The 26,747-nt window shown below is 43.9% G+C and overlaps 1 protein-coding gene across 11 annotated transcripts in view; it reads right to left on the bottom strand.

Annotated features, from left to right (window-relative positions):
• Positions 1–26,495, bottom strand: part of Mapk9 (mitogen-activated protein kinase 9) — a 41,547-nt gene extending 15,052 nt beyond the window's left edge. For 2 of the 11 annotated variants that reach the window (XM_006987100.4, XM_006987099.4), the window contains exons 1-5: positions 26,288–26,474; positions 16,921–17,091; positions 8,176–8,305; positions 4,694–4,752; positions 2,688–2,826 (exon numbers count right to left, since the gene is read on the bottom strand). In XM_006987100.4, the coding sequence (XP_006987162.1) occupies positions 2,688–2,826; positions 4,694–4,752; positions 8,176–8,305; positions 16,921–17,042 (450 nt within the window). In that variant the 5' untranslated portion in view covers positions 17,043–17,091; positions 26,288–26,474. Of the gene's footprint in view, positions 1–2,687; positions 2,827–4,693; positions 4,753–8,175; positions 8,306–16,306; positions 16,548–16,920; positions 17,092–25,200; positions 25,374–25,531; positions 26,204–26,287 lie in introns of those variants that run through there. The other 9 variants (XM_042283919.2, XM_076578251.1, XM_076578252.1 and 6 more) reach the window with 9 other exon arrangements.
• Positions 26,496–26,747: the final 252 nt, after the last annotated feature.

Here is a 26,747-nt window from a genome sequence, read left to right as displayed (position 1 = left end):
GTTGTCATGGGTTCTAAACGCTGCGCTAAGCAAAACATAGACTTCTTTGGACTCTGTCTCACCAGCTTGTTGGCAGGAGTGCTGTCCCTGGGCTAAAGGACCAAATATCCCATGAAAAGGCAAGGACATGCCACAGTTTCATCAAGTCTCCAGGATCTGGGGGACATTCTTCCTGCCCTTACCTTTCTGGCTTCGAGGACAGAAACAAGTAAGGGAAAATATTTCCCCTTCAAAAATTAATACAGCTTGTGAATCTGGGAAATTATCACGAAGCATACATTTCATTAAAGATCTATTTAGAGGGCTGAGGACATAGCTTAGATTCGAACAGGATCATAGTTTCCATCCTCAGCATCACACGAGAGGCAATATATTTAAGAGACATTAAGAACGCCTTCTGGAAGGCAGGTGGGTGGAGAGATGGCTCAGAGATTAAGAGCAGTTAGTGCTCTTCCAAAGGACCATGTTTTGGTACCTGACACATGGCAGCTCATAACTATCTGTAACTCTAGTTCCAGGGGGTCTGATGATGCCTTTTCCTGGCCTCCATGCATGCATGTGGTACACCTACATAAATTCAGACAAAATATCCATACACATAAAAAAATGAGTATCTTTTTTATGAGGGAAGAAAACAGCATTGTACTTTATAAGCATCATATTGTTGGTGGAAAATTCAGTATCTTAAATAAAACTAAACTTCAGTTATTTAGAGGAATTTTCTAGAAATAGAATGATCCATTGGAAATTTTTTAGTTACTATTTTAAAAGTGAACTTTGCCATCATACTGTCTATCACTTGAAATGACCACTTGGTGGCAGCAAAGGCTACACTTTGAGTAACAACTTGGTTGTGGGAGTGCACAAGGGTATGAAACACTGAAACCCAACACAGGCCTTTGGACACAGTCTGCAGGGAGGATCAGGTCTCTGCTTCCGGGGTGGAAGGGCAGGGATGGGGGTACACCCTGGGAAGCTTCCATTCAGTGGCTTGTGCTAGACCCAGCTTTCTTGGCACTGAAACCTAACTGATCAGAAAGAACGCTGCCCAATGTTCTGTTTCAACAGGCTTCATTGTCTGTATCTCATGGTGGTTTCCCTGCAGAATGGGACTTCTCACTGTTGGAGCAAAGAGTCTAGAGACAGTCTAGGCAAAATCAGCATAGAAGCAATTCAGAGAACGCTGTGATATTCCCAGTAAAACCAGTTCTGATCTCTGCTCCTTGTCTCCTGTAACATGCTGAGTCTTTTTTAAATTATTTTTAGTGATACATGCATTTGGGGAGTTTGTACACGTGTGTGCAGGTTCCCCTGGAGGCCAGAAGTGGGCGTCAAATCCTCTGGAGCGGGCAGGTGTTAACTCTCTGACCTGGGTTCTGGGAACCAAACTCAGGTCCTCTGGAAGAGCAGCAAGTCCTCTCAACCTCTGAGCCAGGTCTCCAGTCCCAGGTATTTTAAAAACTATCATGATTCTCTGTTTATTCAGCAGTACACATTTTAAAAAACCAAAAGCTTATCAAAGCAGTTCAGAGCATCAACCACACTCTCTCTCTGGCCTTCACTTTCAAGTCTTGACACTGACAGCACCATTATGTTCTTTGGCCACTGGCATTCTCCTGCCCCGAATCTAACACGACTCAGGGGCATTGGTATTTTGGAGCCTTTTCCTATTCTTGCACTTTTTCTCTAAGTTTAAAGTTAACACAAAGTGAAAAGTTGAAACAGAAAACCAAAACTGTGGCTCCTATCTCTGTGTCTACAGTGGCTGAAGTACATGGGGCATGGGCAAAACAGAGCTGGTCTGCAGTGTTTTGAACAGTATGACTCCATAGCTGAACCTGGCTTTCCAAAGTATCAAATTTAAGGGAAAAAAAAGAAGTTCTTGGTGATGGGGAGATGGACTGATGAGTAAGAGTGGTTTTACACAAGCATGGGACCAGAGTTCAAATCCCCAGTGCCTGTGTAAAAGGCTCGACGTGGTTATACACAGAATGTAAACACAGTGCTGTGGGGCTGGGGAGAAGCGGAGCCAGGAGGATCACTGGGTTTGCTGGCCACCAGCCTCCCTCCAGGGAATAAGGCCAAGATTGAACATTTGATTGCTGGGGATGTCTTTCTGTATACTGTGAATGTGTTGCTCTGATTGACTGATAAATAAAATGCTTATTGACCAGTAACCAGGCAGGAAGTATAGTATAGGCGGGATAAACAGAGAGGAGAATTCTGGGGAAGTGGAAGGCTGAGTCAGAAGACACTGCCAGACACCGCCGCCATGAGAAGCAAGATGTAAGGATACTAGTAAGCTACGAGCCATTGTGGCAAGGTATAGATTTATAGAAATGGGTTAATTTAAGATATAAAAATTAGATAACAAGAAGCCTGCCACAGCCATACAGTTTATAAGCAATATAAGTCTCTGTGTGTTTACTTGGGTCTGAGCGGCTGCAGGAGTTGGGTGGACACAGGAAAACTCCAGTTACATTTGATAACCTCTCCTGGCCTCTAAACATATGTAAACAAGTGTGCACTCACACATGTAAACATGTACACACACACACACACACACACACACACACACACACACACACACTCTCATACACAAAAATACTAAGTTCTTTTATAACTAAATGACTATGACAATCAAATGATGATTATTTTTAAAATAAAGTTATTATGTGCTTACTTACTCTGTGAATTATACCAGCTGAATGCAGATGCTTAATGCCACAGAGCATCTGGTACAGAAGGTATGACATTCTTTCATGGTCCAGTTCCATATGAATAACCTGACATAAGTTAGCATCCATTAATTCCATAACCAAGTACCTAAATATTCAAAAGAGACAAACCACATTCATTAATATTATTTATATAACAATTACTTCATGATTGTTAGATCACAATTATTATGAAACAGTAGGATATAATTATAGCACAGCTAGAATAAAAACACAAGGTGTTTCCCTTTGTAAAATTTCCCAAAGAACACACAAAAAACTACTTACCCAGTGTCTTCCTTTCAAATTATAAACGAAGCAATTTTTACACCATGGAAACAATTTTATACAAACTCTTCTACTTTTCTTTTTCACTTGTCTGTCTGTCTATCCATCTCTCCATACCCACCTATCTTCCATTTGATCATTCTTCCATTCTCTATACTGTGCTCCTATAGACCCCTTGATCTTTAACAACACATGATTCTGACAGGACTGCTGATGGGAAGGTTCTACTATACAGGGGTAACACAGGGTTCAGAACTCTGAACTTTCTGCTCAGGTTCATTAGGTATCTGGACTGCTCGAAAAATGAAATCTTTTTTATTTGTTTTTTGAGACAGGGTTTCTCTGTGTAACCCTACCTATCCTGGAACTCACTCTGTAGACCAGGCTGGCCTCAAACTTAGAAATCTGCCTGCCTCTGCCTCCCGAGTGCTGGGATTAAAGGTATTCTCCACCATCGCCTGGCTGAAATCTATTCTTTAAGACTGAATACACAACAATGAACAGAAAACGTTCAATCTCACGGTCCACCGCCAGTGCATGTCTTGGCTCACTGGGGAAGCACAGCTGCCCCCACTCACCCCCCCCCACCGAGAAAGTGCTCAGACATATCGTCTCTACTTCTCTCCCACTGTCACGCCATTCTGACTTGGCCTGTGCCAATTCTCTGCTAAAACTGATGGCTTCTACATCTGCAGAGACCCCAACTACGTCTTCCTGCTGGAGTGGCTGTAATCAGATGCCAGCTCTCCTCTCACAACACTTTCTTGGTGACATCCAGTCTGCCATGCCTTTAAGGACCATTTACAGATTCTTTTGATTCCTTTCATCCAGGCCTCTCTTCTGAACCCCAGGTTCTTTCCTATCTACCTACTTCAGAGGTCCACTTGGATAGGCAATGGACACCTCCTGATTCTACCTGCTCCCCACCCATCTAGTCCTCTACAGCTCTCCTCACCTCAGTTGTGAGCCTGCGTGTGAGTCTTTCCAGTTCTCTCTCATAGTCAGCTATCAGCAGAGCCTACGCCTCCACACTCTAATATCTCTCCTGCCTAATCTCATGCCTTCACCCTCTTACCCACCTGAACCTCTCACATGAATTGCTGTGAGGCCTCCCCATACTAACTAGGTTTTTCTGTCCCTACCTCTCACAGTGGATTCTCAGCCCCCCACTCCCCAAAACTGTTCTTTTGTCAGGTGAGATCCCGGCTCTGCTGGAAATCTCATTCTGGCTCCTTCCTACCTGCACACCACTTCTCTAAGCCCACCCTGTCCTGTCTGCCCCCCACTCCAGCCACACAGGCCTCTTGTTGGTAGCAGCACACACCAGCCATGCTCCACTGCGGCTCCTTTGCTCTGGCTAGTCCTCCATTCTCAAGTCCACCTCAGCCCAGTACCTGTACGACAAACTCCTCTCCTTCCCTAAGCCTTTCTCCTAATGCCACTGCCCTTTCCTCCATCTACCCTGGGATGGTGAATTATAGAAGTCAACTTGACCAGGTCAGGATGCTGCACTGGTGAAGCCTCAGACTAAAAGCTACCCTGACATAGCCAGCGGCCCTGGTTCTGTGGCCCTGCACTTGGACTGAGCCTCCCTGGCAGCATCCTAGGGCCCTGAGCTTGCAAATGGCCTACTGTTTCATAAAAATCACTAACTTTCTAAATTTTAATCTGATGCAAAAGATACTTACACATCTTGAAATTCTTCTAGAGTTTTTTGTGGTGTGAACACATTTAACAAGCTAATTATCTGAAATGAGAAAATAAATTAATTATGCTTTAGTATGTCAGATAGATTATAAAAATTAGGTTGAACATTGAAATGTATTGAAGGTGAAAAAGTGATGGCAGAACTCAATATTTATCATTACTATGGCTGTCAGCAAACACTCTAGTGGATGGCATTGGAAAACTTAACCACCAATTGAAAGATGTACTTTTAACAGAATCACTCATGTCCCCAATAACTTAACCATTATCATAGAATTTACATATATATAAAAGAGTAAAAATAATGGCTGGAAACAGTAAATAAAGTACCATGCTAACTCTGGAAACTCAAATACTATATACAACTTTCTGGAAAGTTTTTAAGTTTTATGTTTTATGAGCTTATACTTTATGGTCAGGAAGAAGAGGCCTCATGGCCTGATGTTCCCTTAAGAGGGCTAAGGAGCAGACCTCACTGCTCGCTCCTTGTAGACTCGGTGCTTGCAAACCAAGTGTTTCAAGCACATACCCTCACTCATTTCACATGAACTAAAGAAAGGTGATTTACTCATCACACAGACAGGGGAAGGAAGGGAAAGAAAGCCAAATTCACCTTTCAGCCTTGGGAACAAAACAGAACAAAGTCTAAAACTCTAAGGTATAAAGCAAAGAATATGAGCAAGCATTTCTACTGTCCAGGTGTAATAAATCTTTTCTAAGCATGACAGGAAACCTAGGCTATCTAACTACATTGAAACAAAACCAGAATTAAACAAACAAACAAAAAATCAGCATGACCAAAGCAACATATGAAGTCAAATAGAAAAATGGAGGAGGGGACAGTTGAAGCTGGGCCTGGGTAACATGTCACATGTAATCTCAGCAGACATGCCATCATGCCCAGCTTCCACTATTTTCTTCCCATTTGTTCCATTCCAGGCAGGAGTTTGCAAGTTTGAGTCCAGCTACAGAGTTCAAGGCTACCCTGGGCTACATAGCAAAATCCAAGAATGAAAAAGCTTAATAATTGAATGTATAAAACTACCTATAAGTGAATTCAAAAGACACCAAACAGTTTAAGAGAAAAATAGAGCCATAGCCATGAAAAACCCAATTTTCAATGAAATAAAAATAGTTGGGGCTTGTGAGGTGGTTCAGCGAAGGTTCAGACTCCAGTGCCCACGTAAATGTCAGGGGGAATGGTGGCCCACTGTAATCTCAGAGCTCGGAGGATAGAACCCTGGGGCAGGGTGGCTAGCTAGATTGCCATCTTAGCAAGCTCTAGGTCCAAGTGAGACATCTTGCCTCAGTAGAGTAGGTGGAGAATGATTCATGAAGACACCTGACAACAATCTCACACACAGCAGATCTGCACACACAGGTGTGCCTATACACATGCAAATATGTACACACACACACACACACACACACACACTCACTCAATCAATCAATCCCATAAAAATATGGAAAGGAAATTCAACCTCACAGAATAAAATAAAATTAGTTTTCATATATCAGATTGGCCAAAAGAAAAACGAAACCAGTACTACCTAGCACTGGGGGAATCTGAAGTAAAACATGCTCTCAGAGGCTTTCCATCAAAGTCTAAACTGACAGTCTTCCTTGACGTCCATTTGTCAGCGTGTATAAAAGAGGGAATTGTACGGATTGTTTAACCAGCAATCGTGGCCAAGAGCTTACCTGGATATATATGCCAAGCAGTATGAATAAGGATATTCATTTCAGGGGGGAAAACAAACTAGAAATAATCTACCCAGCAACATGGTGTGTGTCTTAGTTTGCTTCCTACGGCTGCTATAAAACATTACAACCAAACCCGGGGAAGAGGGTTTATCTCAGCTTACAGTTTACAGTCTATCCTGAAGGGAACTCAGGGTAGGAACTCAAGGAAGGAACCTGGAGGCAGGAACTGAAGCTGAGGACATGGAGGAACACTGCTTATCGGCTTGTTTGACTTGCTTTTTTAAATACAGTCCAGGAGCATTGGGCCTTCCCACATCAATCATTAATCAAATGCCTCACAGACTTGCCTACAGGCCAATCTGATGACATATTCTCAATTGAGGTTCCTTTTCCCAGATGATGTTAGCCTGTGTCAAGGTGACAAAAATACCAACCAGCACAATTTGTTAACCAAATTATTATATATCTATATATGCAACCATTTAAAAATGTATTACAGCTGTATCCATTAAAGTATATGAAATCTACCAACCTTTACAGGGGTGGGCGGGAAGAAGAGCATAATTGATCTTGTTTATACATATATAAAGACACATATACAAGTATTCTCACTAAAATGCTCATGCTAGTGAACTGTGGCTGAAGGACCAGGGAGTTTTGCCTTCTAATATTATTTGAATTTTTAAAAATAATAAACACATATTTTTGTAAACTGACAAAAATCAAATAAGTAAAATAAACCATACATTGCATAAACTAAAACCAACTCAAACCACAGATCCAGATGAAGGCCAGGGAGATGGCTCAGTGGCAGAACACTTGCCTTGTGTATGTAAGGTCTTGGGTTCAATCCCCAGCTCCCCCCAAAATTAAAACAATGTGACAGAAGAATGAACTGGTCTTAGTTGCATACTTAATGTCATAATACAGAAAGATGTAGTACAGATGTTGAAACAAAGGAGAACATATAGTTTGGTATAATCCTAAATATTCTCCACTCATCTAAAACTGGAGAGAGATGTCATGAACTGATCATTCAAACCTCCTCTAGCGGCTGAAGAGAGGGTTCAGTGGGTAAAGGCAGTTGTCCCAAAGCCTGTAGATGACTGATCTTAGTTATATCCCAAGGTCCCACACGGTGGTAAAAAGGTAACTAATTCTAGCAAGTTGTCCTCTGATCTCTCAAGTGAGCACTGGCATCTCCCTCCCCCCAATACCTAGATGCAATAAAGAATATATTTTATCAACAAAATTTAAGCTTTTTTATAGTGTACTGGCTGGTTTTGTGTGTCAATTCAACACAAATTAGAGTCATCAGAAGAAGCCGCCTCAGTTGAAGAAATGCCTCCATGAGATCCAGCTGTAAGGCATTTTCTCATTTAGTGATCAGTGGGGGAGGGTCCAGCCCATGATGGTTGGTGCCATCCCTGGGCTGGCAGTTCTGGCTTCTATAAGATGGGCTGAGCAAACCATGGGAAGCAAGCCAGTAAGCCACCCCTCCATGACCTCTGCATCAGCTCCTGCCTCCAGGATCCTGTCCTGTTTGAGTTCCTGTCCTGACTTCCTTCAATGATGAACAGCAATGCTGAAGTGTAAGCCAAATAAACCCTTTCCTCCCCAACTTGCCTTTTGGTCATGGTGTTTCATCTCAGCAATAGAAACCCTAACTAAGACATACAGTTTGTCTCATCATTAGTTACTCTTTAGTCTGATCACACTAGTGACGTCAAAGCACACAGAAGGAGCACCTGTAACTTACATTTTTATGATTGACACACTTTAAGAGGACGAGTTCACGATAGGCTCTCTTTGCATGCGTCTGGTTCTGGAAAGGACGGCTTAACTTCTTGACAGCAACATTTATCCCAAGAACTGTATCAAAAGCAGCACTATAATTAGGAAATATAATAAACAGTCTATTAAAATGGCCTTTGAAAATAGCAACAGAGAATGACAGACAAAGAGAAATGTTTCCGTTCTTCCCCAGTCAAGTTTTATGTATCTATGTATGGAAAGTGGAGTGGCTGAACCGGCGAGACACACTAACCCCCATCCCAATCCCCTCAAAGGCACCAAGCCTTTCAGCTACAGTTCAAGTAGAATTCTGCAATTCTTTGTACATTGAATTTTCTGTTAGCTAAGATTACAGGTTCAGAAACAGGTAATTTAATCCAAAGCCTGTAACATAGGTCAAGGAATGAAATTTTCAGTTTCAACATGTCAAGAAATTGAAAACTTCCCTGTTATCACTGATTAAAATGTCAGTATATTTTGGAGTACCACAGCAGATTCTGTGGTTGAGCTCATGGAAGGAATTTAATAAATCTAAGTCTTGACTGATTATGCTCTCCCAGGCCAAAGAATCTAAAAAGAAACAGAAGCCCAAGTCTCAGCTCATGGTAAATTCCCAAGACACAAAGTCCCAGTGTAAGTACTTGCTATATATAAAGTTCTGCAGGAAACGCTCCTCCTTTTATAGGAAGAAGAAAACCCAATAAAGCTCCAGTTTCCAGCTCTCACATCCCTTCATGGAATTTAGTGTTAATTTTTCTCCGGAAATGGGACAGAGAAGTGAGTGGCTTGATGACACATGGTCAAGTTTCAAGTTAGCAGTACACAGTGTCATCAGTGAGAGGCCTTCTGATGGCCCAACAGGGGCTCAGGGCTGCTAGAGAGCCTGCGAGCCCAGACATCCCTTCCAGCCCTGCTTCTGGGTTTACGTTCTCTACTTTGTAATACTGTTTGCTCTTAATCCTTTCTGTTAATAATACTTTTTGCTGAACAACTCTAACTTAATTCAACCTGTTTTTAAGTTAAAAGCAGTGCATGGCGGAACTGGCCAAGGAGAGCCACTACATCTGTTACACTGATGTGTGTGTGTGTGTGTGTGTGTGTGTGTGTGTGTGTGTGTGTGTACACACTTGTATGTATGTATTGCTTAGATTCATCTTTCTGATCTCAAAAAGTTTTGTCTGAATTTTCAGACAAATAGGAGTTATGACTGAGTTCAAGGGCTCTACAGAATAATGTGGTATCTTCACTTAATAACATTACTATAATGTGTTTTTTTTTTCTTTACTTTCTTTTGTTTCAAGTCAAAGTCTCTCTGTGCAGTCCTGAAACTTGCTATGTAAATCACTCTGGCCCTGAACTCACAGAGATCCACCTCCCCCTGCCTCCAGAGTACTGGGACTAAAAGCATGCACTACCATACCCTACTGTATTCTTTAAAATTGAGAGTAAATGTTAAGTGTTCTCACTGCAGAAAACATGTGAGACATGTATATGTAAATTAGCTGAATTTAGCTATTCTATGTATATATATTTTGAAACACTATGTATATGTATGTGTATGTATGTATGTATGTATGTATATATGTATATATGTACTGACTAGTTTTTTGTTGTTGTTGTTGTTGGCCTGACATAAGATAGAGTCATTTTGGAAGAGGGAATCTCAATTGGAGAATGCCCCCTACAGACTGGCCTGTGGGGAATTTTCTTGATTAATGACTGATGTAGGAGGCCCAGCCCATTGTGGGTGGTACTACCCCTGCATGGTATAAGAAAACAAATTGAACAAGTCAGGGGAGGAGCAAGCCAGTAAGCAGCACTCTCCATGGCCTCTGCTTCAGTTCCCGTCTCTAGGTTCCTGTCTTGACTTCTCTGGATGATGAACTACAAGCTCTAAGATGAAATAAACCCTTCTTCCTCTATGTTGTTTTTGGTCATGGTGTTTTATCACAGCAATAGAAACCTATCTAAATAAAATAAACATATGTGTATGTCAATTAATCTTTTTGGATGTATAAAACGTGTCAAATGAACTAATTCTAAGCACTTGGAGACAGGCCTTTCCACTCCTGTTCCAGCTCTAGGGACAAGGACCTGTAGCTATCCATGTTTTCTGTCCTTGTGATCACCTTTTAACTAAAAGGTGCAGACACTTCCTAGTATGAAGTACGGAGGGTGTAGTTCCTTACTTGGCACCTCCAACCCCTCCCAGCTTTGTTCTAATGGTATGTCGGGGTTTTATCTGTAAGTGGGTTCAACGGACCTTATCTTGCTCTTCCCCCACAACATAAGGTGACTATTATGCTCCACCCTGCTCTCTTCTATTTCTACCTTCCTCCCTCTTTCCTCCAAACCTTTGTCGTAAACACTCAAGCTTGCTAGCATCTTCATTTTAAACTGACAGCTAAGCCTCTGTGCTGCTTCTCCCAGCTGTCTACAAACACTGACAACCAACAGGAAAGTACACGTACACATGCACATATTACTAGTTGTAGAGCTGGGATTATGCTTCATTTTCCAAAGATCACGTCTATCAGCCACTTGAACACCCTGCCCTTCTGTTTTCTATGTAGACCATGCCTCTTTCTATACTTCCTTCCACAAGTTTCTAATAAACACCTTTTTCCTAAAAGGAGAAAACCTCATCTCCCAAAGCACCGTGCCTTCCCACTCAGACATCTATGCTTGGAATTGATCCATCCTTTCTTTGAAGGCATCTCAAAGCCTGCTTCACAGAACTTATCCTGGGATTCCACTTCTGGCCTCTTGTATTTACTGCCTTCTTATATTACATGTTCTCTTGTTGTCTTGATTTTTGAAGTGAATCCTTAAAGAATGTCTCCAGACAACATACGCTGAAGACAAATGATCTTACTCTGTCCTCATCTTGGACTGGCAATCTGTCTTTTAAGCTGAAAATCAATTTCCCTCAGAACTTAAGTTAAGGCCGGTTCTTTCCAGCTTTGAGTGCTGTTGGTGAGGGAGGCTTTCATCTGACAGTCACTCCTTTGCTTTGTTTTGTTTTTTGTTCCTCTGCTCAATGATGTATCACAAAGAGCCACGCTCTGTTGCTGCCCCCAAAAGTCCCCTTAACAACCCTTCCCAATTGTTATCATTTTTGCCCACCAAAGAAGAAAACAGCTTCCAAGGTTTTTATTTATTTATTTTTATTATCAATTTTTTTGGTATTTTGAGACAGGGCCTCTCTACATAGTCCTGGCTGTCCTGGAACTCACTGTGTAGACCCGTTTTTCTGGTCTCGAACTCAAGAGATCCTCCTGCCTCTGCCTCCCAAGTGCTGGAATTAAAGGCGTGCACCACCAAGCCTGGCCTAACTTCAGACTTTTATGACAATCACTTTCTTGCTTTCACAAACTCAACATGTGCCCTTATATACAACTCTATCACTCATTTTTCCCGGTTTTTTTTTTAGAAGTCTTTGACTTTTCACTCAACACTGTATTTATGACTCACCCACTAGTCTGAGTACTAGTTTACTAGCTAGCAGTTTACTGTCGTTGCTACAATATTCCTTTGTGTGACTGTCACATGACACTGATTGCTACTTTAGTTATTTTCAGTTTTCAAGTGATGGTAAGAAGCACCGCCATCGGCGTTCATGTGCGTGGCTCCACGCCTCCAAGCATGCATCTCTGACAGGCACATAGCCAAGTGGGAATGCAGAGAGTCTACTTTAGTGGACGAAGCCAGACTGTCTTGTAGTAACTGCTTATGGAGCAATGAAAGATGAACACTCCTCTCTTCTGTATCCTACTCTGGTCTCTGAGGCTTCGTTCCGGGTATTTTCTGCGGATGCATCTTCCGCACGACCATTCTCTCTTCAGTCACATCTCCTATCTGCAAGCACTTTCTGTGACTTTGTAATTCAATCACCACGGCTTTCACTTTCACTTCTATCATTTCCACCTAGTTCTCTTCTGAAGTTCTTGTTTTTCCACTCAAGTTTTCACCTTGTCTTTTATCATCTTGAACGCATCACCACAGCTATTTAAAATTTTAGATCTAATGATGCTGGGATCCCCTGTTGAACTGACCCTTTTGTCTTATCTCCTTGTATCTAGCCATATTGTATTGTGTTAAGACCTTGCTTTTATAAAGCTGCTGTAGAAACTATCTGAAATCCAGGGTAATGCTACCCTCTTTCAGAATTTACATTTGATCTACTGGGCACATGGGAGCACTAACAGTGTAGACTCACCTCTAACATGTCAACAAGTGCATGATGACCGATGCTGAGTGGCAGGGCCTCACTCAAGTTAACCCCATTACTTCTAGGGTGTGGCCTTTCAACAGCCCCAAAACAAAGCCAAGGAAGTTTTCCAGGCCCTGTTAGAAAGTCTCAGGATCTAATTCCTACTCTCGAGCCACACGGACAGTTCCAGCAGTCCCTTTCAGAATTTAAATGATCCCAAGAAACAGCCCCAAATGTTGGGCTTCCTATACTAGCCCGACTGATGTGACACTGACTTCAGGAACTTACTAGCTCTCTAAGGGCAGATGCTGAGCATGGAGGGCAGTGTGGGAATGCTGGCGGCAAACGGGAACCTGTGTCATAGATGTGTTTTAACATCCAGGTTTTAGCCTCTTCCCCATTGTGGTCTCTACTGACAGTTCCTTGGAGTTCTGTGGTAGAAAGGCTCCCTTTCTGGTTACAATCAACCCTCTACTTACTCTCACCCCTCTGCCGTGCCATCTGGATCAAGACCCCCAACTTATTTTATGTTGCAGAAATTTATTACAACTTTTTTTGCTCACTGATTATTGTCATTCTCTTTTGTTTGGCTCTTTGATTTACCATCTTAAGTCTGAAGTCTCAATGAAGACTTCACTCATGAACACATAGTGAGCTGCCCAAGGTCACAAAGAACTTTAGCTGAGGATCTGCACTGGGCTCAGAACCCAAGTCTCCTATCTCACAGCCATTCTGTGCACCACACTAAGAACCTCCTTACCAAAAACATGTTATTCTGGACATTATTTATGGTTTGTTTATATTAATAGAGGTAAATAAGACAATTTAAAGACAGAGGAGTGTTCATGCTTACAGAAAGCTAGAAGGGAAGCATGCAAGATCTACTATACTAATTATTTTGCATTAAGGTTCTAACTGTTACTCCTGGGAACTGCCAGGCCCAATATTAAAAACTTAAGGAAAGGGGTTAAGCATGTCATAGGACCAAAGGTTTACATTTTGGGCTGAACAACTTAGATTTTAGAAGGAGAAAGGAAAAGCATACACTTGAGTCAATGATAACTTTAAAAACTTATTTCCTAGTAAGTTTTTCTGTCCTCTACTAAGGAACAAAAACGCAGAAACAAATCAAGTACGGCAACAACTGTCAAGACAATTTGGAACAGGGAGGAGTGTTTGGGAAGGCGCTCACAGCAGAGGCCCGCCCAGAACATCTGGAGCCGAGTCTGATGCTTAGCACTGCAGACAACAGCGAAATAAAATCAGGGGTCAGAATATTTTATCCTGGCTCCAGCTCTTACACTTAACTCTGTGGGTCACTGTGGTTCCCGTGCACACCTGGTCATGTGTTTACAATGGTCTAGTTAACAAAACTAGCTGGTTTAGAAACCACAGAGTGGTGCTAACACATTTTATGTCTCAAAACTGTAAAAATACACTTGTGTCTACATTAGCTCCCAATGCTATTCTTGTGGCTACCGAACGGCCACAAATTATTGATTTAAAACAACACAAATTTATTATCTTACACTTCTGGACTTCAGAAGTCCAAAATTAGTGCTAAGGGGCCAACATTAAGGTCAAGGGGCTGTGATCCTCATGGATGCTCTGGGAAGAATCCATTCCGTTCCTTTTTTCCAGCTTCTAGAAGCTTCCTGCATTCCTGTCCCACAGCACTCCACACTCTGTGATCACATTTCCTTCTCTGACCAGGATATTCCGGACTTCCTTTTGTAAGAGCAACTTCGATTACACTGGCTCACCAATGCTCCCACCTCAAGATCACTGATTTGTTGCTTTGTTTTTCAGATGGGGTCTCACTCTGTAGCCCAGGAAGGCCTTGAACTCACTATGTGGCCAAGCCTGACCTGCTGCCACTTACAGTAATCCTTCTGCTTCCAGGACTTGAATGCTAAGATCACTCATTTGATCAAGTCTGCAAAGTTCATTCTGTCCTGTAAGGTCACACTCACAGGATTCCAGGGTTAGGACATGGCTATTTCTGAAGAGGCATTACTATGCCCATTGCACCCTCAAAGGTTTATTGATGGACATTTCTAAAGTACAAGCTCAATGCTAACAAGAAGTTGTTCTAGACCATTAACTAACAGCAAAATGGCTAGACCTTAATGAGAAGGGTAGAAAACCCAGTTCTATTGTCAAGGTAGCAGCTCACCCATTGCTGAGATCATTTCAGCAAAAGTAAACCTTTTGTTCTGCTTTAATAGGAACATGCCACTACCTGACCGTTCCCTATCCGATCTGAAACCATACAGCTAGGCAGGATAAAAAAAGAGGAAGTGGAGGGCAGGAACAATCACTTCTGAAGGTTTTACTTTCCTATATAAGAACATAGGTGGGAGGATATTATAAAACTGTCAGTTACAGTTACAAAATTAAAGTGTATGTACATATGCACATGTTTACATGGGTGTGTATATATATATATGTATATATGCACGTGTATATGTATGTATATGTGTACATAGGTATATCTGTGTATATATGAATATGTATACATGTATATATACATACATATGTATGTACACATGGGTATATGTATACATGCATGTGTGTATGTATATATGTAAATATGTATGTATGCATGCACATGTATGGATGTTTTGGTGCTGGTAAGAAATCCAGGTACTTCCATACACTAGGCAAGTGCTCTACTGATGAGCTTCCTCTCTAGCCCTCAACAGTTCTTGGATGTAATCGTCCTACAAAGATGAATATAATTTATTAAGAATTTCAAAAGAGATATTTAAAGAATATTGATTTGTTCATTATTATGAAGATTTTAAACAGAGATTAGGTCAGAGTCCTGGTCATACAAAAAGGGTCAGTGACTCAAGTCATCAAGTTTTAACTAAGTGTAATAAGGTCCCAAAAGACCAACAGGTGGTTTAGACCCAGATCTACTCCGAACCCATGGAACAGATAAAGTCAATGAGCTAGTCCTCAACTGTACCACACATACAGAGACGGTCATGGCAGATCTCGTTATATAATATATACTATTGACTTTACTTTTAATCTTCAAAAACAAGTCAATGATGGGCCGGCCAAGTGGGATAAATGAAGCCCATATTTATTATGGAATGCTCTGTCCACCCTATAAAGGAAACTCCCCAAGATAATTCACATTCCCCCTTCTTCCATCCTCTCATCAAATCACGCTCTAATTTCAAATAAGAAAGAATTTACAGCTCAGGTAAACACTCATGACTTTATTACCACCCACGTTTCCTTACCTGAGGCAGCCACTGACTTTAAAACCTTTCTTGTCACAAAGGGTTTAAGTCTGGTTTGATCATCTCCAGAGTAAATTCAAAATCTTTGAGCATTGCCATGGTGCTCAGACTGCTGGATTTTAGAACATTTCAGATTTTGCGATTAGAGATGCCCACCAGTGAATACAAATATTGAAAAATGTGACAAGAATCTAAACTCTGAAATACTTCTGCTTCCGAGCCGTTCAGATAACTTAGAAGTTAAGGCCCACTGTGCGCAGCTGGCACTCCTTCAGGCAGCACCTGTTCCCTCCCCAGTCTCTCTCTGAGCACCCGGGGCCCTGACCAGAGTCTCTGCAGCAGAGGATCAGCTGAAGCCCACTGATGATGCAACACTCAGCGTCTTCACAGGAAAAACCAAAACCCTCCTCCCAGAATGCCCAGGAAAGGCCTTTTATTTTCAATCCTCTTTGCCTACCAGCTGTAAACATTAAATGTTTTATCTTAGCACAATTTCTTTTAAAGACAAATATAGTCTTATTGATCAGTGAGGGGGGTAAAAAAAAAGCTTTGTCCAGAAAACTACAGTCTAACATGTTTGAGAGGTGCTGATAACGGTAGTCTAGAAAACACGTGAGAAACGTTACCTTTGTCTGGCCAGTGACGTCGCAGCCGCTGACTGTCTTACCATGCAAGAGCCTAAGGTTCAGGGTCAGACTAATGGTTCTGACGTCCTGGGCTGGACACAGAGTTGAAGAGAGACACCAAAGAAGAGACGGCCAGCCCAACCCCTCACACAGCAGCCCTTCCTGGTTAATCCATGGTGTGATAATGACACTGCCTGGCCTCATCCTGCCAATGAATGGCAAGGCACTGCAATGGTGGCGCCTGGAAATGAATAGGAGTGATTGGGAATAAAAGGAGGAGGGGGGAGAAGGTGGCCATGATGAAGAAATGAATAAAACGCCAAATCCCTGTTACACCTCACTGTCATACCAATTATTCTGATATCATAATGACAGGGCAAATGGAAAGAAAAGAAACTAATAAATAAACAAATAAAACCAACAACAAAGCAAAAGAAAAATTGAGTTTGTATCCTATAAATGACTGTCTATAACTACTGCAAGGACCGATTTAGCTTAGCTCAAAATCTAATCTACAACAGGGGGTATTTTTTTTTAATCAGTGCTTCTAAACTCAGATTTAGTTTTACTTTTTCCTAAAGACGTAGTCTATGCTATTAGAACGCCAGACTTACCAAACAATCCCCTGGGCTCCAGAGCCGATTGGCTTCAGTTGCTGGTAACGCTTCAGGACAGTGAACGTCGAGTCCGCCACCTGCACGCTGTAAAACTGACCATCGCTTTTACTGTCACTCATGATGCAGTGTCATGCGGGGTTCCGGCGAGCGGGCACCTCCGTCAGATCCCTGGACAGAGAAACAGAGTGACCTGATGATGCACTTACCAAATCGTACACATGGAGCCCCGTCCACAGTGGTTCCGATCTGCGGGGATATAAAGGTATGGCTATGAGATAGGAAAATCAGCTTGGCCAGGCTCTCAATTTAAGCAAGGGGCACAAACCACAAAAAAAAAAAAAAAAAAAAAAGATTTCAGTGGTGAAAGTCCATCAACAGAAGGAATTAAGGAATTAAAACAAAATTTTTCTAACATTTATTTATTTTATGTATCTGGGTGCTTTGTCTGCATGCATGTATGTGTGTGCCTGGACAGCTGTGAGCTGTCATGTGGGTGCTGGGAATGGAACCTGGGTCCTCTGGGAGAGCAGTCAGAGCTCTTAAATGTTGAGCACCTCTCTAGCCCTGAAAAGAAGGAATTTCGAGATGCAGAAGACCACATTTTTAAAGGACTGTACTATAATAAACTATCTTGGGGCAGGGGTGCAGGTCAGTAGCATACACAAGGCTGTGAGTTCACCTGAAAAATGGGTGGGGGTGAGGATGGTGAAAGACTCACCTCTGGAGAAAAGAATTTATTACCAGCCATGGTAAGCCCACTGTGTCACTAATGTGTCTCACCCACTTCCTTCTTGTGGGACCAGCTTATGTCTAGCAGTCACAGGTACAGATGGGAGCATTAGTTCAGAATGACTGATTCTAAAGTTCCTGGAGACACCACGTACTAGTCATCTAAGTGCATGAACTCAGGCTAACGTGATGAACCTCAAAGCAACAGGCTGTTAGGAGGATTAGGGACACTGGTATGAGGCGTGCACCCCAGCGATGGGCCTGTTTTATGAAGGTGGAGCCAGAGCTTGCCTTCATTCCCTGCACCCCAAACACAGCTATAGCGCACAGTAAGACAATCATCTACACTCTAAGTATATCCACAACTATACAAATATACAGTGGCTTCGGAAAGTAGTTTCCTTGTGCTTTGGGCAGCCGGCTGATTCCCAGTTTGGCTGGAGTGTGAAATGTCCTCCGTAGCCTTGTGTTTAAACACTTGGTCCTCAGGAGGTGGTGCTGTTTGGGGAAGTTGTAGGACCTTTAGGAGGTGCAGCTTGGCTGGACAAAGAGGGCTGCAAGAGGACAGCATGGAGGGAAACAGTCTCACTGTTTCCAGCACAAAGTGCTCCCTGGTCTGGGGAGACTGAGGAATCCCAGCAGCAGGCTCCCACCACTGTGTACTCCATCAGGGAGGGCTGCACCTTGTAAGCCATGAGCCAGAATGACTCCTTTCTCCCCTAAACTGCTGTCATGCATTCCATCACACATCACAGTGGCTGAAAAGGGGAGAAATGTGACTGATATGCTCACCCTGGGAAAGGTTGGATGATGTTAACTGAAAAATACGTGAGTTACGAGTTTGGCCTTTTAACTTAAGATGCCAACAACAAAGTCACAGAGGTAAACATTCCATGAACAATTTTTTTCTACAGCTCCACCGAACCCCTGCCTTTCTGATCCACCATCTGATATCTAATGGCCACCTGGTGAGTTTTCCGCAAGGAGAACTTTCTTCTCAACACAGCGGTGCCTAGAATTTCCCTTGAACATGGAAATAAGTTCGTAAAGGCTGAAACAAAGGCTCAAGGGCAAACGAGCAATGGAAGCAACATGCTAGAAACAGTTGAGCCGCCCACCAGCCGAATCACTGAGTGACCTTGTGGCGCAAAGTCACCCCCATTTCTAGACCACCTGCCCCTGCCGTGACTGGCACAAATCTCAATCTTCTCTGGCAACCCTCTTTCTTCAGCTGCTCACATCCCACAGCTGGACTAGTATAATACAAGGCTAACTTCTTGGAACTTGGGGACTAGAGCTAATCAGACTAGGCTCAGGAATTATTAACATAATTTCACCCCAATATTTAAAATCATTCTAAAATTAAGATAAAGTGCTCTTGTTAGCTAAGGAAAAAAATCATCTAAGAACAAACCTTTCAAAGCCACTCCTCCTGTTCTATTTGGGCTGCATGAGAAGAAGACCAAGACCACCCCACACAGACACACAAAAGACAACCTGGGAAAACATGTAACTTAGGCACTAATGGATCTATTCAGTTGGAATGACATTTTAAGTAAAAGGTCCATAAACCAGGGCTCAGGAAAACCATTTTGCAAGTGGGGAAGTACAAGCATTCCTCAAGCAACCACATTAGCCACACAACCAAACCTGGATGTACTGCCTCTGCCATGCCACCAGCATGGGTCCAACACAGTCTTCATCCATGCCATGTCTACAGTCTTGGCAGCTCGCTGAGCTGGGGCTATAAAGGCTTTTATAGGTCTGTCTTTCCCTGGGCCATGAGCTTCTTCTCAAAAAGTAGGGAGGTAGGAGCTGGGCAGGTAACTCAGTGGTAGAGTGCTTGCCTGGCATAAGGCCCTGGATTCATTCCAGAAGGGGTGGGGGAAGAGCACAAGAGCAAGGAGTGAGTAGAACAGTACAGACGGTCATGAAGGAATGTTCACAAAGGCAAGACCTATCCTCAAGTTTGCTCACAAAACTGTGGACCTGAGTATTGTTGAGAACTGTAAGGTGGTAAATCATGCAAGCAATAGCTGCTAATGATGTGCATGCATGTGAATCCTAACCCAGCAATTGCCAGTCTAGAAATGCACAGGGCGATTATGTGTTCAATACTCAAAGATATCTGTCCAAGAACAGAGCACATCTAACCAGCAAGACTATGAACAACTCAAAACATAAAGTACAATGAAGGCATTAAACAGAATTCAGGGACTGTGTGTACTAGCTTGTAAAGATAGCTAAAATACACAAAGGAAATAAAGCAAGTTGAATTAGAGTTCACATAATGCCAATTTGTGTGCACTGAGTATAAACACACAACACATACACACATGTAAGCACACAGTGTGTGTGTACAAATTCTCTCTGTCTCTCTGTCTCTCTCTGTCTCTGTCTCTCTGTGTCTCTCTCTGTCTCTGTCTCTCTCTCCACAGACTGTATACCAGCAAGAACAGAGAAATAAATAAATGGGATATGAGAAATGTTCCCATTAGAACTTTCTGTTCTGTTTTAACCACATAGGTTTATATTTTAAAAAAACTAATCAAAATTTTAAAAAGAAAATGAAAAGCTACAAAACGACCTTGTGACAGCTGCAGGGAGGGTGTGGTGTGCTGGAGACCGATGACACTGGAGTGGGGAGAACAGCTCAGGCTGAGAGACACGTGTACAAACCCCTTCAAGCGACCTGGGAGGGTGGGTGCACTGCCGTCCTGACAGTCACGGAGGAAGCTGAGGTTTCTGGACAGTAAGGAGCTGCCCAAATTCTCAGTGTGGCCCAGAACTGAAATGAGGTGTGTCTGACCACAGCGCCCTCCTTCCTCCTAGCACACCAGTCCTACATCTCTAATTAACGCAGGGCAGAAAGCCATGAGTCCAAGGGCTGGGCAGCACCATGCCAGAGCAACATGGGCTTCCCTCCCCAACACACTTTTCTCTGAAGAAGACTGAGTGATTCATACTCAATTAACCCCTTAATTACACTGAAGTTTCAGAATGCCCAAGACCTGCACTATTGGACCCGTTGCTATGGCTAAAAGCAGATTCTTAGTCACCCTGTTTCAAAACACACTCTACATTTTTTTCACAAAGCTCTTCACTGGCCTATGCTAATCCTCATGGGAAAAAAAACAACAAACAAACAAACAAAAATGTAGCTTATGGTAATTTAAACCGCCCCCATGCTGGGGACAGAGCTGGAAGACTCACATGCTAGGAGCGCTCTACCACTGAGTGACATCCCCATCGCCAACTCCTGATCTGATGCTGCACTATAGTTAGGCAGACATGCAACCATTTCATCTCAAGAACATCACAGCCTTGCAGGGCCTCCCTTCTGAATTTCTGTTATACACACACACACACACACACACACACACACACACACTCAATACAGGACATGGTGCTCAGAGCAACTTTGTCACAGATCAAAACTAGAAACAGTGCAAATATCCATGGCCACATATCTAGAATACTAGCCAGCACTGAAAAGAACCACACTGCTGACTGGGTAGATCTCAAATGCATTACACAGTTGGTCTCCATATTCATGGATTCTGAACTTTTAAATTCAACCAACCACAGGTAGAAAAGATTTGATAAGATCAATTGTACAGTAGGTAGAACAAGACATTTTATGTGCCACTGCACAGTAGTGTAACTACAAATCACATTAATATACTGCACACTTCGCATAGCTAAGAGATTTGAAAGTTTTTATGACACGAAATGATAGATGCTCAATGATCTAGATGCGATTTGACCTAATTTAAACACTACATGTATCAAAACATCACATAGTGCCCCACTAACAGGCATAATTTTTATGTTTTCATGTATCAATTAAAATCATCATAAATTAAGTGACATTTGAGGGAAATTATATCTGTATGGAATGTATACAGCACATTTTTCTTGTCATTTCCCTCAAATCATATAATACAATAACTTCATAGTATTTGCTTTATATTATAAATACTCTAGAGATGGTAGAAGACATATGGGAGAATGTGCACTAATACTGCACCATTTTATATGACTTGAACACCCATAGGCTGTGGCATCCATCTGGGAATTCTGGATCCAGTCTTCCTGAGGATGCTGGGAGACAGCTGTCCTTCCTGAAGTAAGTGACCCTTGAAAGGTCACCTTATAAGCCCATAAGGATTCTTCAAATGACAAAACTGCAGACATATAAAACAGATCTCAGTTGCCAGGGGTTATGCTCAGTGGGGGCTGGTGAGTGAGGCAGCCACATAGGGGCTACAGGAGACCTTGGGGATGCTAAAAAGGCTCTGTATGTATCCTGTGGTGGCACTGGCGGTTCAGGAACCTGCATGTGATAAAATGACACTGAACTACACGCACACCATAGCAATGCCACCTTCCAGTTATGGTACTATAGTGGAGTTATGTAAATATACAATCAATGGAGAAAACTGGGTGAAAGGTAGGTGGGATTTTGCAGCTTCTTGTAGATCTATAATAGTTTCACAGTAAGGGATTTAAAAAGAGAGACTGTTGGAAACACACAGCAATCCCACCCTTCTTTCTGAATTCTTCTGATAGTGCCTGTGAAAGCTTGATTCAAGTCCTCAGCATTAGAGCAGACTGCAAGCCCTCTGGCCTGTTCTTGGAGACCAGACACACCAGGTGACTGCACACCCGCAGGCCTCTGCCCAGCAGCTCCATCGGCCTAAGCTGACTTCTCTGTCCCTTCTGCTCTTCTGGCCAGCATTCACCCTCCTTCAAAACCTAGTTCAAGCCCCTGCTTCTCATGCAACCTTTCCTACTCGGCCTTTCCCAGTAAACAGCACCAAAGGCTCCTTTCATTTTGTGTGGAAAGTCCATCAGTTCTACCCCAAGTCCCTCAGTGGTGGAGGCTGTACTGGCTATTTCTGAACCCTGGTCCATTATACAGCTCAAGCAATACCACTCAAAAGCAAAGCCAAGTAAAAGGATAAATGTGGGAAGGCAGTGTGGAACAGGTTAAGGTCAGGTCTCAAGTCAGTCTCATGGTGGGCCAGTCACTCATCCAGGGCCACATGACTACCAGATGAGCACAGAACCTCAGGACACCTCTCGATGTGAGTTCAGCTGACCTGAGAAGGCACTGTGACCTGAGTCCACCCTCAATCTGAGTGACTGTCATCTACATTCAACGACTACTTCTCAGGAACTAGAAATACTATGTTATACCACAGAGACAGCATCAGTGAACTCCAACCATGCAGGTGCTCCAGAACCACCAGCTGCATCCACACGTAAACTACAAGGAAAGCAAGAGAAGCAGGGGGACAGTAACAAACTGAAGGAACTTCGCCGAGTGTGCTGGCTTCTGCCTGCAATTCTAGCACACTCGGAGCTGAGACAGGAAGACAGCCATGGGTTTAAGGCCAGCCTGGGCTACATAGTGAGTCTGAGGTCACCCTGGGCTACAATGTGAGATCATGTCTGAAAGAATAATAATAATAATAATAATAATAATAATAATAATAATAATAAGCTGGGCAGTGGTGGCGCACGCCTTTAATCCCAGCACTTGTGAGGGAGAGGCAGATGGATCTCTGTATGAGTTCAAGGCCAGCCTGGGCTACAGAGTGAGTTCCAGGAAAGGCGCAAAGCTACACAGAGAAACCCTCTCTCAAAAAACAAAACAAATAATAATAATAATAATCAACCAAAAACCAAAAGCCAACAGAGAAAGAGAGAGAATCAAAAAGACATCAACCAATAATCAACAACATAGTCTTGGTTCTCCTTTCAAATGATTACAGAAACTATAAAATACATGAGTCAACTTGAATATTGAATTCCACACCGTGAATGAATATTTATTCAACAACTGGAATAAAATACATGAGGCAATCTGAATACTGACCGGTCACTTGATGCTATGAAAGAATTATTGCTTTTAAAAGGGAAAGAGAGCCCCTGTCTTTTAGAGAAATGTACTGAGAAGTTCGCAGTGATATTTAGGTCCTGCTTTAGAATCTATTCCTTACACTTTGAGTAAAGTTTATGCACTTCGAGATCCGGGATAAAGCAAGACTGCCAGAGTTCAAACCTGTGGATGTCGATACTAAGCTGTTTATTCCTGAACATACTTGAAAGTCCCCATCGTAAACAATTAAAATAGCAGATTACTGTTGAAATCAATTCACAGAGAGGTCAAATGCAAATCATTGAGAATTTTTAAAAATAAAATTACCACCTTCCTAGCCAGGTGTGAAAGCTGATTTCATAATTAGACAAAAACAGCAGCCCTCCTGACAAATCGAGGGTCTCCTTTAAAAATCTGGTTTTTGTTTTATATTATAATTTTTAAAAAATTGGCTCACTCATAAGTAATTGCTTTTTGGCATTTTTCTTTATGCAGAACGTTAAGTTTTTTTTTTTTTTTTCATTTGAAACTGACATATTCAAGTATACCCTTGACCGTTTATTTAAGGGACGGAGCAAAGAAAGCCATTTTCATGTGTTAACAAGTTATTATAAAGTCCTGGCACCTTGCAAATTAAAACCTCAGGAAAACCAAAGCTCTCTGGAGATTATGCCCCCAAAAAAGACAATTATTTTTAACCATGCAGGACTCTTATGAAAGGGAGGGGGAAACATTTATAGATTGGCTATTGTTCTTCCAGCACAAACTGAAAGCCAAACACAAATAGAGCTGAGGACTGTAGATTTCGGGGTGATCTGGGTTCAGGTGACTGCTTGTGCTGAAGCAGACGGCTGAAGCCCTGGGAGACCCCGTTTCTTCCTCTCCGAAACCTGCTTTCATAGCTGCCAGTTTGTTCACAGAGTGCCAGTTGCGCTCAAATGAGTCCTGGCTGGTATCTGGGAGAAGAGGGCCTAGCTCTTCTGGCCTCGGGCTACTGTTCCTGCTCCACACTGCTTCTCCCTCCCACACAGCCTGCTCAGGAGGTTAGCGGTGCTGCAGGAGGTCCGCATTTGGCTTGGCACCAAATACCTAGTTTTAATTAGCTATTGCCAACATTGAAAAATCAGAGTCCAAATACAAACTTGGAATCCTAGCTTTTACAAAAACTGCTGAGAGTTCTGGAACTTGGGGGGGGGGGGCAGGGGTCTCTACCACTCCACAACCCCACACTTGCTCTGGAGGGTGAAGTTCCTTGCTGATCTTGTCCTTTAATTTTCTGTGTCTGTCCCTGCTCAAGGCTCACCAGCACCCCCACTCCATGTCCTCCATTTCTAGGGCACAGACCCTTCACTACAGCGGGTGACACAGCCTGTCCTAGAACTGTGTGCATGCCAGCCTGCTCTACGAGGCTCCTGGGCTCTCTGGGGGAAGGTACCCTGTTGCTATCTCTTTTGTGTCCCTAGAGCCCGGGAGAAAGCATGACCTAGATAATGCAGAATTCAGTAGATAACTCCTGAATGTGTGGGAGGAGGCTCAAGCAAAAACTCTTCCCCAAATACAAAAATGTTTATCATAAATTGTTCTAACGGCTACTAGACAGAGATTAAAAAAAAAAAATTTTAAAAATTTCACCAAATGAGAATAAGAGTCTGTTTGCTTACAAGTTTCACAAGTTAAAAGTCATCAACACAAACGAAGCGGAGACAACAGGTAGGCAGGGAAGACGGTCTTGCAGCTCGCTCACTGAGCTGACACTACTGAAGATACCAGCCAACTATCCGTCTTCGCAGGGCTACAGGGCAATAAATCAGACAGCAGCAAACCAGAGTGGGTGCTAGAAGGAAAATCAAAGAAACGACGGATCAACTAGAATGACTAAGCCAGGGAAAAGGGTGGTCAAGGCAGGCCTCACCAAAAACAAGCCGCTGAGCCACAGGAGGGAGCCCTATGAGAGTGACAACGGAGTATATATATATATAAAAAAAATCTTACGGACGACTCCTAACATGGAGAACTGGAAGTGCAAAGGTCCTGAGGTAAATAAACGCTTTGGGCACGTCCAAGGCAGGTGAGGAGAGTAGGACGCGAGAGAAGAGCTCCGCTTCGGCCTTGAAGAGGGGAGGGGAGGGAGTGGCAGGCGGGTGGGCAGGGCCCACTCTGGCTTCGCTGGGCGCTGAAGATGAATGACAAGGCACTGGGGGAGGGGGGATCGGAGGAGCGAGAAGTGGGGGGCGGGGGGAGGGCTCGAAGCGGATGAGGGAGAGTTCCTGCGACGACACTCACACCAGCACTCCGGAGAGCACTCACCCACCCAGGTGCCCACAAATGGGCGCCCCAGGTTGTTTCTGCCCCAGCGCTGAGACAGCCACACTGCCTGATAACAACCCCGACCCAACCCGAGACGTTCTACCACTTCTCCAAGGGGAAAACAGAGGGGCCGGTGAGGGGGAGAGTCACCGCCAAGGTCGCGGGGACCAGAGCTGGGGCTCCGGGGCATGCCGCGAGGTGCAGCTGCGTGCCTCACAGCTGGAGGGAAGGCGCCCACAGACCCCTGCGGGCAGGTCTACTGGGGCCCGGCCAGACAGCCAGCGGGTCCGCAGCCCGGGGCTGCAGACACCAGGCGGGAGTGGACGACTGCCGCACCGTGGACAGCCGGGCGGTACTGAGCAGCCCACGCCCCGCGCCCCGCAACCCAGGCCCTGCGCGGCCCGAGCAGCCCCGCCAGGCCTAGCCGCCCGCCGGGCTCACCTCGGCTCCGCGCCGCCGCGCCGGAGGCAGAGGGAGGGCGCGCAGGCGGCGATGCGTTCTGGCGGTTCCCGGCTCCGCGGCCCGGACCCGGCCGCCCCGCCCCGCTCTGCTCCGCCCCGTCGCCGCCGCAGTGGGTGTGAGGGGCGCGGGGCGCTGCGACCCTTCCGGTCCGGTTCCCTTCTGCTCCGCTGCTGCCGCCGCCGCCACCGCCGCCGCCGCCGCCGCGGCGCTCGGCCTGACGGATCCTCAGATCAGCCAATCAGAGCAAGGAGAGCCTGGCAGGCGGGGCCAATCGCGACAGGGAGGCGGGCCGAGGCTGGGCAGTACGGGCGTGGCTGTAGGCTTGGTGTGGGCGGGGCCAGTGGAAGGCTCAGGGTACTGGAGTGCGGAGTGGCGCCCCCTAGGCTGCTCGCGGGCCTGGCCGTCTGCTTGCTGCAAGCTTGCCGGCTAGTGTGTGCAG

The sequence above is a fragment of the Peromyscus maniculatus genome, chromosome 8 (assembly GCF_049852395.1).
Source record: "Peromyscus maniculatus bairdii isolate BWxNUB_F1_BW_parent chromosome 8, HU_Pman_BW_mat_3.1, whole genome shotgun sequence".
Lineage (NCBI taxonomy): Eukaryota > Metazoa > Chordata > Mammalia > Rodentia > Cricetidae > Peromyscus > Peromyscus maniculatus.
Note: the sequence above shows the minus strand (reverse complement) of the source record. Positions and strands in the feature narration are given on the sequence as shown.